The following is a 16,042-nucleotide window of genomic DNA, read 5'->3' as shown; positions in this document are numbered from 1 at the left end:
CAAACTGCCCACAGGCCCTTGCCTAGGCCTGCCCTGCCCCCCAATGGGGACCCCCCACCCTGATCTGGGGCCTCCTTCAGGGAAGACAAGCCAGCCCCCACCCATGCACCAGGCCTCTATTCTATATAATAAAAGAGTAATATGCAATTCCCTAACGGCAGAATGACCAGGATGACTGCTGGACCAGTCACTATGAGGTGCACTGACCACCTCTTGGTCCCTTTCTCCCGGACAGCAGGCGCCGGTAACCAGATGGCAAACTGGAAACCAGGGGTAGGTGGAGGTGTGGGGTGGGGCTGACTGCAGGCAGCTGGGGAAGATGAATTTCATGTGCTAGGCCCCTGGGGTTGTATAATAAACTGGAGAGGGAAGGGAAGGGGAGGGGAGGAAAGAGGGGGGGGGAGGAAGGAGGGGAGGGAAAGGAAAGGGAGGGAAGGGGGGGAGGGAAGGGGAAGGGAAAGGGAGGGGAAGGAAAGGAGGGAGGGAAGGGGGAGGGAGGGAAGGGGAGGGTAAGGGAGAAAGGGAGAAAGGAAGAAAACTAAAACCTCAAAAAGGAATGAATTCTAATATGTTTTGGGTTTCATAGTCAGTCTCTGAAATTTAATTCTTATTTGAACTTGGTCATTCACTCATAAGAAAAACAATTCCTTAATAGTCATCTTGAATAAGAAACAAAATCCTTTTGAAGAACACTGTGCACTGAACTGACAGTTTTTTCTTCTAAAGCTGTGCTTCCTGTCTGATTTGTGGAAAAGCTGCTCTTAGAACTAAAAATGATCTATAACAGAACATTGCACTCCTGAGGATAATGACATTCTGTCCCTTTATTTTTTGGCATACAAATTGCCATATCTTGATGGAACAATTATCTGTTCTCTTAATGTTCCCTTTTTAAATTATGGTCATAGCATCCCTGTTTCTATATGTTTGTAAAAAACAAAAAAGAAAAATCTTTTCAATAATCCAGAGGCTTTCAATCACCTTATCTATAAGTTATCATGAAGATGAAACACCTAGGTGAGTGACAACAATTTATCTTTTATCCAGATTCATGAATCAAACAGATACAACTCACCTTTCTACACACTGCAAGACCAGTTTCCTTCATGAAAGCATGAAACGCTTACGTCGTTAGCATCCAAAACAAGAGCTTAATGCCTCAGTGGTGCTGAACTGAGACAATTATTTATTTAAATGCTCCTATGAAAAATTGATCTGCTCTTGAATTTTCCATGATTAGTTCTCAGTTTAGAATCTTAGATATTATTCAAATCAGATCTCAAAGTCGGTGTTAGTGGGCCAAAAGGGGATGTTAGTCACTGGAAATGTGCTGTTGCTAATACAGATTTCACGTGTAACAAAACCTACATGGTAATAAAGTGGATTGACTGTGTGTGCCTTCTTATAATCCAAGTCACAGAAATAAATCGATTTTTATTCATACATTTTAGTTACTTAACATATCCTTTACTAATTCCAATTACACACCCAAGTTTCTAAACAACTCATGTGTACACACATATTAATGTAATCAGAGAGCAAATTCATAAATTATACATCATATGGAAGGCTCATAAATTACACAATTATATTAAAAAATCATTTTCTATGTCAATAACAAGATAGAGACCTAGTGAAAAACTTGAAATTTGAAATGAAGAAAAGTATTCCTTTGGGAAAAGCTTAACATTCCCTCACCTGTTATCCAATTTTTACTGGAATATCTCTTACAGAAGTGTTCTACCATCTATTTGGCATGTAAAACTTTAGCAAATTCATATATATGCTAGAAATGTTGAATTTTTCTTTCCTTTTCCTAAGAGTTAAGTGTAATCCACAAGTATTTGTCTTTTCCCCCTGGTGATTTAACATTAAGTTAAAGTCACCTAAGATAAATTTGATATCACCTTAGGAGAGGTGAATGGTTGCAAATGGTAAACTTTAGTGTCACTCCACCGTTATTTACCAAAACATAAAACTTGGAAAATAATAATTTCTTTTCCATGCAAATGAGAAAAGATTCTAACTACATTTTGTTAGTAGCTGACATCTACATCACCTCAGGAGAATTTCTTTTATAAAGTATAAAATTACATAGTTAGCTAGCAAGCTACCTACATACTGTCCATATGCAAGTATTTGTGTGCTTTAATTGGACACAATATCAAATGCTGTGCAGTTGAATGGGAGGAATGGAAAGAATCAGTCATTATTAGCAGAGATCCACTCTGTTTTTCACAGTAATGAGCAGCCATTCAAACTTGATTAAAGTGATAGCACACTGACATAATGTGGCTATTAATTCCCTCTGAACAATACATTAAAGAAAAATTTGGAATTCACATGAAACTCAATACCCACCAGGGACCTCATATGCTTATTTCTCAGGCTTCAGTGAGCTTTCCTGTATGCCTGAATGCTCTAACTACATATATCTGCACAGGCTGTTATACACAAATCTATCAATAAAAAGTAAAAGAATTATAATTATATTTGTTAATGTGTTGCTTTCCTTCAGCAAGCTTTGGAATAGTCAACTTTCAGGAGGAAAAAATAAAAACAGAAACCTGTTTGCAAGCATCTGTGTAAAGTCAGTCACTTCAGTGTTGGGAACAACACTTCCATTAGACCAAAGGGCAACCATCTCAAAGGTGACAGGGTATTGTTCTCTTTCGGCTTAGGATAATGATGCTAAACTCTCCTGGTAAGCAGGAGGTGCACCAATTCAATAAGCACTCTTCCTTAGAGAGGCAATAATTCTTCACTTGTTTTTATGTGTTTCTATTATACACATAGCATTGTATAGAATTCAATGTTATCTTTTTATTTCCTTAATAGTTACAAATTTACATAAGAAGTTCCTCTTTTAGCCAAAACCGGTTTGGCTCAGTGATAGAGCCTTGGTCTGCGGACTGAAAGGTTTCAGGTTCGATTCCTGTCAAGGGCATGTACATTGGTTGCAGGCACATCCCCGGTGGGAAGTGTGCAGGAGGCAGCTGGTCGATATGTCTCTCTCATCGACGTTTCTAGCTCTCCATCTCTCTCCCTTCCTCTCTGTAAAAAATCAATAAAATATATTAAAAAAAAAAAAGAAGAAGTTCCTCTTTTAGTTAACAAATCAAACTAAAGGGAATAGAAACTCTGATTCTCATTTTATTTAAGGGACAACTTTTCTGCTATGATAATTTATTTTACATTAGTATTAGACATATAGAAAACACACTTTTTCCCCCCTAAGAGTAGTATCAAAAAAGATAATATAAAAGCTACAGTTTGTCAGAAGCAGAGTTCTAAAATGACAAACACTGAACTTCAGTTTTAGTCACTCACTTGATCTTTAGATTATAAACTTTTAAAATCAGATGTAATTTTTGCAAAGAAACTTGATTAATGTTTAATCCAAATTTGATACTCTTCCCTAGTTGCTCATAAGATGGATATTCTATAAACACTAGTATAAAAGGGTTTGATCTGTTGTACTGGTTTAAGTAGAATTGAACTGAAATATGTACATATGAAAGCTACAAGGTTCTCATAGGTCATAGTTACTCTCAGTAGCTCAGAGGGAAACCCAACAAAATTCCTACACTCAATGAGGAGCAGAGCGGATTCCAAATAATCTACTGACTTTCACATATGTACACAATTTTTCCTCAGAAGAAGCAGCAGAAAGGTGTGTGTGTGTGTTTTATTTGTACCAAAGCTTATATTCTATCTGTTTAATATGACAGTTTGTTTTTCAAGGGTCACTTAGGGGGAGGAATATTGAGAATAAATCAATTAAGTTAATAAATAATTATATAAAATATGTGTGTGTGTGTGTGTGTGTGTTGAAGAAAAACACATTTTTCTGCCTTGAATGTTAAGCAGAAATATTCAGTTTTATAGAGCACAAGAAGAGAGCCAGACAACCACAGGAAATCCTATGAGAGAAACAGTGCTTATAAGAAAAACACACAAAAAACCTCTTAGAGCAGTGGGCAGGGAGCTCAGGAAAGCAGAGAGAACTGAGATGAGTGATGAGAGTAATTTAAATCAGGGCAGATGATAATGAGGCTTCCACAGCACAAAGACAATGGGAGTACTGAAGGTAGGAAGGATGAAGGCAACAGACACTTCAAAGAAAAATCTGAAGTTTAGTGACTTACTGGATATAGAAAATAAAGAGAAGGAGAAGCAAAAGAGGTGTTTGGTACTTTTCACCTGAGGACCAAGAGAATGGTGGCACCAATGTAATTTATTGAAGACATTTTTAGCAATAGAATAATCAAACAATTGCTTATTTCTGCTGAAATCAGAACCATCTGAATGCTGAGTTTGTGCTTGATGGTCGAAGTTCAGAATTTCCTCCAATTCTTGCAGTGGTTTTTTTTTTTTTTTGTTTGTTTGTTTGGGTTTTTTTTGGTTTTTTTTTTTTTAGCATTTCTGCAATGTCTATGTACATATTTAGAAAATGCTCACCAGTTTGCCACCAGTGGTCTAAGACGGGTACTCTGAAGACCTTTTTGGACCATTCCAGAGTCTCAACATCACATCGTTCTCCAGCCACAAATAATGTTTTAAACCTAAATATAAGAGAGAAAGTGAATTCAAATTACTCCTTGAAAATAAATCTAAATAAGTTCATCTACATTCTTTTAAACATTATACAACCTAACCACATTAATTTTTTTTCTGAAGAAAGCAGCCATATTACCAGTATATCATACCGCAAAATGGTGAGAGGCATGATTTGTTTTGAGCCAAATGGAACTTAATACACATCATGGCATTGGAGAGAGGTATTTCAAAAGTACTAATCACAGCTACAGCTTCTCAGCTTTTTTTTTTTTTAATATATTTTACTGATTTTGTACAGAGAGGAAGGGAGAGAGATACAGAGTTAGAAACATCGATGAGAGAGAGTCATCGATCAGCTGCCTCTTGCACTGAGGCAGTTGGGGATATGTCCGCAACCAAGGTACATGCCCTTCACCGGAATCGAACCCAAGACCCTTCAGTCCCCAAGCCGATGCTCTATCCATTGAGCCAAACCGGTCTTGGCTAGCTTCTCAGCTTTGAAAAGAGCAACCAAGTTGATCTCTATCATAATCTGTCATCTTCATCTAATGCTTAATGATGAAAACCTCTCTTCCCCCTTGACATTATCTCTGCTAACTGAAGCTACAACTTTGATTGCTATGTTCTATTTAGGTCTACACACAAAATACACTCTCAAGTTTCAGCTAAAACAACAATTATGCTCATAAATATGATGCATGTGCTTCTTTCTTATCAGTTCATTTGGTAACGAGTACTCTGATTTCAAGCACATATTTCCCCTATTCCAAGGATGTATAAAGTAAATGCCATTATGGCCTCCAAAGTTTAAAAAGGCTCTTATGGAAAGGAATACATGGCTACTGAGAAATGAAGAATCTTTGGCAGGAAGCCCCTATGCCACAAAATAAAAAGAATGAAATAGAAAAATAGAATTGGTTTGACACTATTGCTGGTTCATTGAGAGAATGACTACTTTTCTTCCATTCTCAATGTCTATGACCTGTCAAGAAAAGGGATGTGTGCATGAAGAGTTAATTTATATCATCAAAGTAAAAGAACAATCAGATAAATGAAAACCTGCCTACCCAATGTAACACAGCCACAGAAGATTTATTGCCATTCCCTAAACTTATATCATCTCATGAAGATTCATGGAGATTCAAATATTCTCTTTACTTTCTAACAACATGCATTTCCTGTCTCTGCTATAAACACATTTCATTCTATAATTATTTGTTTCTTATCTATTCCCCACAGTGCACTGTGAGCCCCTTAGGAACAGTTATCTTTATCCCTCAACACCAGTCAAAATACTTGGGAATTTTAGATACTGAAACATTTTTTAAAATATATTTTACTGATTTATTCTTTTTACAGAGAGGAAGGGAGAGGGATAGAGAGTTAGAAACATCAATGAGAGAGAAACATCGACCAGCTGCCTCCTGCACACCTCCTACTGAGAATGTGCCCTTAACCAAGGTACATGCCCTTGACCGGAATTGAGCCCAGAACCTTTCAGTCCACAGATCGATGCTCCATCCACTGAGCCAAACCGGTTTCGGCATAGAGACTGAAACATTTCTAGAAGCTTAGAAAGACGAAGTACAGTGGGGAGTTGGCAAAGTTTATGTCAGCTTGACTCATTCTATTAAGTAAAAGAGGAGGCATGTTGTTTTGTAAGAGCATGGAAATTGACAAAGGAACAATGGCTGGAAGAAAGAAAAGTCTTGGTTATTTTGGGGAATTTTAAATGTATTACATAAAAGTGAAAGAACTAAAGAGCAACTTCTTGGTAACTCAATCAGTAACATAAGAGTCTAAGTTGACATAGCACAGGTTGGGTGTAATACAGAAAAGAAGGGATGGCAAATCAATGTTTGGAAATCTAAGCAAGGCAAGAGAAATGGGGAAACAAGGTAGGAATAACCATGATGGAGAAAATTACTAGGAAAAATAGGGGGATAAGAGAAAGGAAGAAATAACAGTGAGGTCACAGAATAAATTTTTAAAAAAATCAATTAACACAAATGCACTGTAGAATCAGAAAAAAAAGAGGACCTAGTTGTGAGAGGGGAATTTCATGGTAGCAGAGAGAATACTGGTTAAATCAAGTATATTCATAGAGAAATTTATCCTCAAGATATTAAAAATCACTCAAGGGTGGTAACAGTCAAGAGGAGAGAGAAAGTCCATGGCTTGTTGACTAAAGTTGCTGAAGAGAGCTCTGAAGAGAAGAGAGGATTACATAAATTGCAAGAGCTATAATATAGAAGATGAGCGATTAAAAGAACAGAAGGATGAAACTCCCATGAGGTCAACTTTAATATCTTCCTTAACTGTTATAAATAATCATGACCCTAAAGGTGCAGTTTGGCCTCAAGAGTCTCAATGTGGACATTTCAGACGCTCAACAGCCACAATAGCTAGTGGCCACCAAATAGAATAATGCAGTTAGAACATGACTTCCTGAAGAAGAAGCAGAATTCCTACATTCACCAGGATGATAATTCTTTTTAGTTAACACTATATATACAATTCCTCCTCAAACCATTATGTCAATATTTTTTCCTACTTGTATCTGAGTGCATTTACCTGTGTGAGTGTACAAGTGACAATAAATGCAGCAAAGACAAATGATAACCTGTTATTTAACGATTCTATAAGAAGACTGTCATCACAACAGCTTTGCAAAATTTTGCGTTTGGTTTGGTTTGGCTCAATAACTTGTCATAGTTACAGGACTTCATATAATGGTGCAAGACACTGCCAAAAATAATGTTTGAACCTGGCTGGTGTGGCTCAGTGGCTGAGCATCCACCAATGAACTAGGAGGTCATGGTTCCATTCCTGACCAGGACACATGCCTGAGTTTTTGGTTGGATCCCCAGTAGGGGGTATGCAGGAAGCAGCAGATCAATGATTCTCTCTCATCATTGATGCTTCTCTCTCTCCCTCTCCCTTCCTCTCTGAAATCAATAATATATATATATATATATATATTTAAAAACTAATGTTTCAGTAGTTGCCTAGTGGCATATTTTCCAATTACTTAGCCACTAGTCAGGCCTAGGCCTCATCGTGAAGGGGTTTAGAGCAGTCTAATAAATTTAGGTTTCATCATGAAGGAAGCGAGAAGCTAATTAAAGGCAATTAACAATTTTAAACAGGAGAATGGCACAGGGAGATTTTTGCTTTAGGAAGCTCTAGAGGAGGCAGACATGGAACTATTCCGGTATGAGCAAAGAGACTTATTATCTCTACAAGACAATTCTCATTTCCTTTAAAATCCTTTTAGAATACATTGTATGTTACTGAAAGAAGAAAACCAACATATAAACAAGACAACAACAACAAAAAACTCTCAAATACTTAATCCTAAATAAAAGTAAAATGTAAGAAAACATAATTGGGAGGCAAACACAGGTAATCATGACAAAAGCAGAAAAGACTGAATGAAAATGTAGTTCCATTGTTTTTGTGCTGCTTCAAGTTGTGTCACACATACTTTTGAGACAGACAATTGATACATGATTTAAAATTTAGATTAAGTTAAAAGTATCATATTGGTTTTGTATATCACAGGAAATTTGAGCAATGAAAAGAATACACACATGTTATTGTATATATTAGGGTTTTATTGTAATTTTGCCATTTATGACTGCAGGAGGATTCAAACATAGTTTTCCAATTGATCAAAGAACTATTCTTTGTATTTCATTTAAAATGTAATAAAAGGAAAGAAAATGTAACTATTTTCTAGAACATATTTTATCTTTTTTGCCTCCTTTTTCATCAATAATACAAGTGTAGCCTAGCCAGGGTGGCACAGTAGCTGAGCATCGACCTATGAACCAGGAGGTCACTATTCAATTCCAATCAGGGCACATGCCCAGGTTTTGGGCTGGATCCCCAGTGGGGAGCATGTGGGAGGCAGCTGATCAATGATTCTCTCTCATCATTGATGTTTCTCTCTCTCCCTTTCCCTTCCTCTCTGAAATCAATAAAAATATATTTTAATAATACATGTGTCTTTATTAGTCTGAAACTTTTTTAATAGTTTGCTGTTTGAAAAAATAAACAATATTCACCTGGCTGGTGTTGTTCAGTGGTTGAGCGTGGACTCATGAACCAGAAGGTCAGGGGCATGCCTGGGTTTCAGGCTCAGTCAATACTCAGAGGGGGCTTGCAAGGGGCAGCTAACTGATGATATTACTCTCATCATTAATATTTATATCTCTCTCTACTCTCCCTACCTCTCTCTGAAATCAATAAAAACATATTTTTTTTAAAAAGGATATTATGCATCTTGATCATTTGTAATAAAATATATAATATGACGGTTTGGCTGATGCCAATAATATAAATAAAGAAAAAAAGGAAGAGATTTATAGTTATAAAAGGCCACATTTTTACCATCTGTCAAACCATAGATTACTTCTAAGAGCTCTGGATGTCCCAGAGTTATATGTTTAGTTTCTATATACAATAAAACTGAAGTCTAGAACCTCAAAAGTATTTATTAATAAAAATGATGCTAAACATTGTCAATTAAAACTGTTGGCACAAAATAATTTTTGGCTGATGAAGAAACAATAACTTAATATTCCAGCATTTTTACAAGTTGTATCATAATTTTTGTTTAATTAATTTTGGCATTACATCCCTGCCAAGTAAATTACAATTAAATAATTAGATTATTATAATAATAAGCCATGCACTAGCAATGAATTCTTATCTGATGGAAAATTTTAACATTACATATCTTAAAACTTAGTATTTATTGTTATGGTTGTCTACTACAATTCTATTCTTTTTCTTTCCTTAGATTTGAATTACATTAATATTATGGTAGTAATCTTTATGCTGGCACTAAAGCAATACAGAAATATTTGATATTCAATAAAAAATGATAAAAGTGCCCTAACCAGTTTGGCTCAGTGGATAAAGTGTCAGCCTGCAGACTGAAAGGTCCCAAGTTCATTTCTGGTCAAGGGCATGTACCTTGGTTGCAGGCACATTCCCAGTAGGAGGTGTGCAGGAGGCAGCTGATCAATGTTTCTCTCTCATCAATGTTTCTAACTCTCTATCCCTCTTCTTTCCTCTCTGTAAAAAAATCAATAAAATATATGTATTTTTTTAAATGGTAAAAGTGACAGCTAGCTTCATTGCAAGATAGAGAATCCTTTATTTCCATTAAAATCAAGATAAGAAAAAAATTTGAAATCATTGGTGATTTAGAAAAATGTAAAATTAGTATAGACACTTCCTTTCCCTGGATACATTACAAACTATCATTCACCTGTGGTTATTTAAAACTTAAATCAATTAAAATTTTTAAAAACTAAAACTATCATTTTTTTAGCAGTACAGTAGTGAATGGGGCTAGTGCCTACCTTATTATAGAGCTCAGTTTTATTAGGTAGTGCTACCCTTGATAATTATAGACTAACTAGAGGCCTGGTGCATGGATTCGTGCATCGGTAGGGTCCCTCAACCTGGCCTGCACACTCTTGAAATCCAGTACCCGTTGGGGGATGTCAGCCTGACGGCTTCAGGGATCGGGTGGGCAGTCTGACATTCCCCAAGGGATGTAGTAGTGCGTGAAGTAGCAGTAGCCGGGGAGGAGCCCAAGCCCAGTGGAGAGCTGCACTACTCCTGCTCATCCTGGCCCTGCTGGCTCTGCAGCTACTCAGTAAGCCTGCTGTGGGAGCACACTGATCACCAAGAGGCAGCTCTTGCATTGAGCATCTGCCCCCTGGTGGTCAGTGCACGTCATAGCGACCAGGCTTTCAGTTGCTTAGGCTTCTACAATAATAGATTAATTATCTGGATGATATTCCGATGGTAACACACACAAAAAATGAATCTACTTCCAAATTTATAATACTAAAAATGTAAGCAAAGAAGATAATATGCAATATGCAGAGTAGGAAAAAGGAGGGGTGGGCATTAATGGAAAGGAGACCTATATGCCTTCCCCTAACTTTATGTAAAACTGAGTAAAATTCTAGATTAAAACAAAGTTGAAAATTAAGCAAAAAGGAAAGAGAAAAATGTTAGTGTTATCAAATTAATTTTAGTCAAAATGGATAGGAAGCGGCACTAAAATGAATAAAGAGCTAAAAGATAAATTCTAGTGAAGAATTTGCAGGTAATAAAGTAGGGACAGAAAAAAACTAAAATGAATATCTCATTCAAGGTCCATAAACTACCAAACCAGTGAAAATTACTCTTTTCTTATGCCAAAAAAGTTAAATAAAAATAGATTATTTTTTTTTTAATAATTTTCAGTGATGCCTCATCAACTCCTAGTTCACATGGTAAACATCATGACTTTTAGCCATCAGTGTTCCTGTAGTTACCCCCCTCATTCCTTTATTCTATTTCCTCAGGAGAAGAAAATTACTTTTTCAAGAGAAAACTCAAAGTACTTTAAAAAAAAAAAAACTCTCCACCATTTTGTTACCATTATTTACCACATTAATTTTGGCTTCTGTTTAAACACCAATATCCCATCATAATTATTATGCCAAATATATAAATTCAACAAAATATTTTATTGGTTTTAGCAGTTACTTATTTTTTAAACCCATACCATTTCCCCATGTGTATTTTTCCTTTTATGGAAGTCTTCAGATTTTAAGTTCTTTTAGCTTTGTCCATATGAACATTTGTCTATTTTGCCCTCAGTCTTTAATTAAAAAAAAAAATTAGTTTGACAATTCTCCCTCAGCACTTTGAAGATCTTTCACAATTGTTGCTTGAAATCTATTAGCATCAGTTTGATTTTCCTTTTTGGTGTTCTGTTGATTCTCTCTGTAGGTTATAGATTTTATCTATAGCCTCAACTTACGTTTTACAACCTCCAAATGGCATGTCCAATGAGAATTTACTTATATCTGACCTGCTTAGTACTTGGATGGCACTTCCACCTGAGATCCATCTGAATACAACCAGCCTTACCACTTTCTAATCCAGTCATTTCCAGTCTATAGAATTTTTTTTGTTTTGTTTTTTAGCCATCTCTGATGCTAGGTTTTTTTCTCTTTTGAATTAGCTCTCATTGCTAAGTAATTGGAAAAGAAAGACTGTATGAAGTATGAGGTACTGTGATATCTTGAATGGAAATCCCAGCACTGAATACAGGACTGGGCAAAGTAGGTTTACAGTTGTTCATATGGGAAAACACATTCAGGTTATGATTATTACAATAGCTTTATTAACTCAAAGGAATGTCACAATGGCGAAGTACACTTATGTATAATCTCATAAATGCTCCAATTGCAGGCCTTCATTATTTACACATTCTTATAGACTACTTGCTATAATCAAACACAATTGTAAACCTACTTTTGCCCACTCCTGTATTTACTAACTTGATTAAGATTGAACTAGAAAACCATAGGAAAATAAACTACTATGATGTGATATAAAAGGCAAATGAATTAGAAAGCAGAAGATAATAATAGCTAAGACTTATTCTATGTTAAGAACTGTTACAAGTGCTTTTCATGACTTAGATACCTTTTATTTTCATAATATTCTATTTATTACTCTTTACAAGGAATAAAGTAGGGGAGGGAGGCTAGGTCTCACACAGCCAGGAATGGTAGATTGAACCAGCTAGTCTAACTCCAGAGTCAGAATCTTAACTACCATACTGTACTGCCTGGTTCCAGCTTTGCCCCATAGTAGTTGAGAAATCCAAAGGATGCTATTTCTCCTCTCTATGACAACGTTTTCTCAACTGTAAAATGAAATGGTTACATTAGACCACTTCTAATCTATTTTTCCAAACTCTAGTCCACTATGATAAAACGAATATATAGTTCTGGTTACGTAAGTACAAAAGGTCTTGAGCATAAGTATAAAAGTATGAGAAGAGTTGAATTTTGGTATTTATTCTGTTTCTAAACTAAATTTAACCTTTTTTGGACCTCAGCTTCCTTGTTTTTAAAATGAGATAGTTGGATTTCTGAAATCCCTTCTGTTTCTAACATTCTCTTAGTCCACAAATGAGAATCCATTAAAGTAGTTCAGTGAAGGTATTATATCTGAATAGATTAAAAATATATGAAAAGTAAAAGTTGCTTTTGTCCCACAGGAGATAAAAATCTTTAGGCTTTATTAAGTTTCTTACTTTACCTCTCATGAAAAAAAAAAGTTTGTGGTATGTAGTTAGAAATGTGGGGCCTAGTCAAACTGCCTGAATTATTTTCTTTCTAAATAGTTACTTAAACACTCTGGGACCAATGTTACTCATTTGTATGATGAAGATAACCACAATTCCTTTTTATTATGACAAAGCAAGATAAAAATAAACTGCTTATGCCTAGCACATAGGAGATTTTGAATATTTGCACTTATTAGTGGTAGTAACTTGAATAATTGAGTGTGTTTGCAGAGTCTTCATTCCTAAATACCTATTAGAAACGTGCACATCATCATAAATAATTTAGGTGCCTAAAGACAAAGGAGGAGGAACTTACTGCAATTTCTTTTACGCTAAAATCTGACTCCATATCTTTATGTATCCTTTGGAAAAACGATTACTTAATAGCCATTTGGGACTGTTTGATGATTTAAACATTAAGCGATTAGAAACAGTTCCTGCCTTCACAAAAAAGATGGCATCTAAAACCACATACAAACAGGAAAAGAAGACGATGCAGCAAATGAGCAACCTTAGTTTGCTGGTCACACAACGAATGCCCTGCAATCAGAATGCATTTGTCAGTAAAGAGACACTGCAAGAAACCACAATCAAAAGCCCTGGAATTGTCTTAAGATGTGAAGATTATACACAGCCTCAAATGCATTTACAAAGTTTATATTTCTATCCTTTTGACTAAAATGAGGGAAACCTAATTGAAATGTCACAATTGAGTGAATAAACAGAGGGTTAGTATAAATATTATAATAGAGGACTCATTTTATGAATACCTTTTAATTTAATAAGAAAGTACTCTTTGGATGATAAGTAAATTTGATGTAAACACAGATCTACTTTTTCATAAAATAAAAAAGGAAAAGGAAACAAATGAAACCACTGACCCTGCACAAACTGATTGCTTACATCTGCAATGGGTGTGTGTTATCTATTTTTAATTCCTTCTTTGGGCCATAGCAACACAAAATTAAGAACATTTGGTTTTTAACTTAAAAAATTCAAACCAACTTCATGCAAACACAGTTTCTGACTTGAGTAAACAATAAAATCTCTTCCTTTAGTTTATGATAGCAGTGACCTATTTCAAAGAAGTTCAATGAGAATCAATGCTGGAAACTGCCTTAAAAACACAAATTGCTATAATTATCTTTAGATACATATATCATTAAGCTAAAGAGGATATCAATAAGCCAGCACAAAAGTATCTAAACTATTCACAGCATATTATTATAAAATAATAAAAATAAGTTCCTTCATTCTTTCAACAAAGGTAATTTGAGCTATAAAATTCATATTTTATCTGTATATGTAAAATAGAACAATATTTTTCTTCTATTAAAACCATTATTTTATTTTCAAAAGACAAGTATATACAGAGTTAGAGATAGATTATATAAGTATATATCTATATAAAATGCAAGTATACATGCATTTTATTTTATTTTTTGTATGTATGCATTTTAATTTATAGTCAGCATTTTACTTTAAGAAAAATATAAGCAGAGTAGTTTTAAAAATATTTTGGTAATATTTGCACTGAAATAAGCATGGTGTGGTATTTAAAAATATCCATGGTGTAATTAAAATAATCCCAGGTGTTTCAAAGATATGTTTAGAACAATCATTCTTAATATCATTCAGAATGTTTTGGCCCTCTCCACAGAAGATATTGCAATGCCAGAAAAAAATCAAATGCTCAGTCATTCATCCAGATTGCAGTTTTTGATGTAATTTGCCTTGCTCATCCCATCACCTTGTTAGTGAGTACTGCTTCCCCAGGGCTGCCCCCGGGTCCTGCTGGCGAATTGCTCTGATTGCCGTGGGCGCTGTGAACAAGGCAGCCACGCCGTGCTCCGCCAGCACGCGGAAATAGGCGCCAGCATCCGGCGTCCCCACAGGCTTCCCCTGCAACGAGATCAATTTGAAATGTCACTGGGTACAATGCCTCATATTTCATTGGCGGGTCCATACTTATACATTTAGCACAGAAATGTTAATAAACTGGGACTCTCAACGAATCTTACTTTAAAAATATTCCCATGTTCCATCATAAATAAAGCAAACCAAATACCCAGGCATCACAGAGGTCGTTTGTCCCATTACAACAACCTAAAAGCTTTTCAAACTCCGATTTTTTTTTTTGAGTTTGTAATGTAAACTAATAGTATCTTATTTTATAAGAAATTAAATCTATGGTTTTGTATGGTAGGCTGAAGGAGAAATTTAGGTATAAGCAACTGCTAACTTATCTTTTTTCTTCATGATCACTATTACAAGTGACAATAATAAATCTTAAAATATCTGAGAAGAGATAAAAATCTGAATCACAGTGATTTCTGAGCAATGATCTTTTCAATTAAATGTCTCTCTTCAAGGATAGCAAATTCTATGAATTTTTTAAAAATTCAATAAGACATCCCAAAATGCATGTTTTCTACAGCCTCAACATGACATTATACATGTCCAGTCAAAATTCATGCATAAAAATCTAACAATTATGACAAATGATGCAATTAAAAAGAACACAAAGCATTTTTAACTGATGTTTCTGCAGTGTGGAAAGTGAGTATGTCATTTAAACCAATAAATAATTCCGCAAAAAGTTGAAATGGCCCACAAAAATCTATCTTGGCTCTGCCATACCCTTTATTCTTCAATCCATTCTCATCTGTGCTGCTGCTTCTGTGTTTCTATATCCACGTGCCTGGCATGTTAATACGTGTACCATTTCTTAAACTTTGACTACATATCCAATCTGAACACTCCAAGGATCTTTTGGGAAAACATACTTGGGAAACACTGAACTAAGGTAGAAGAAGGGAATAGTTTGCTGGCAGTAAACTAAGAGATCTCCTCACAGAGAATAATAAGTGAAAGATGATAATATAAGGTAGACCATAACTGTTCAATAATATAGATTTACTATTCACTTCTCATTGATAGGGCATGGCTTCGACTTTACTTTTTTTTTTCATAGTTGTTTTTATTATTCTTTAATGAAAATTACATTAATTTAAAAAGTTCTTTAGGACTTCCTTATGTTCTATTGCTTTTTTTCTTGCTCCTTTTTTAAAATATAGTTTAATTGATTTTAGAGAAGAAGGGAGAGGGAGACAAAGATAGAAGTATCAGTGATGAGAGAGAATCATAGATCGGCTGCCCCCTGCATGGCCCTACTGAGGATCGAGTTCACAACCTGGGCACGTGCCCTGATTGGGAATCAAACCATGACCTCCTAGTTCTTAGGTCGATGCTCAACCACTCAATCATACCAGCTAGGCTCTCTTGCTCTTTAAATACGAAAGAAAGTATTATTGCAACTAGAAATTT

At 35.3% G+C, this 16,042-nt stretch overlaps 1 protein-coding gene across 1 annotated transcript in view; it reads right to left on the bottom strand.

Annotated features, from left to right (window-relative positions):
* Window positions 1-16,042, bottom strand: part of ACSS3 (acyl-CoA synthetase short chain family member 3) — a 158,604-nt gene that overhangs the window by 49,441 nt on the left and 93,121 nt on the right. The window contains exons 8-9 of the mRNA XM_036456557.2: window positions 14,466-14,617; window positions 4,462-4,565 (exon numbers count right to left, since the gene is read on the bottom strand). Of these exons, the coding sequence (XP_036312450.1) occupies window positions 4,462-4,565; window positions 14,466-14,617 (256 nt within the window). The remainder of the gene's footprint in view (window positions 1-4,461; window positions 4,566-14,465; window positions 14,618-16,042) is intronic.

Source organism: Pipistrellus kuhlii, unplaced genomic scaffold (genome assembly GCF_014108245.1).
Source record: "Pipistrellus kuhlii isolate mPipKuh1 unplaced genomic scaffold, mPipKuh1.p scaffold_m20_p_3, whole genome shotgun sequence".
Lineage (NCBI taxonomy): Eukaryota > Metazoa > Chordata > Mammalia > Chiroptera > Vespertilionidae > Pipistrellus > Pipistrellus kuhlii.
Note: the sequence above shows the minus strand (reverse complement) of the source record. Positions and strands in the feature narration are given on the sequence as shown.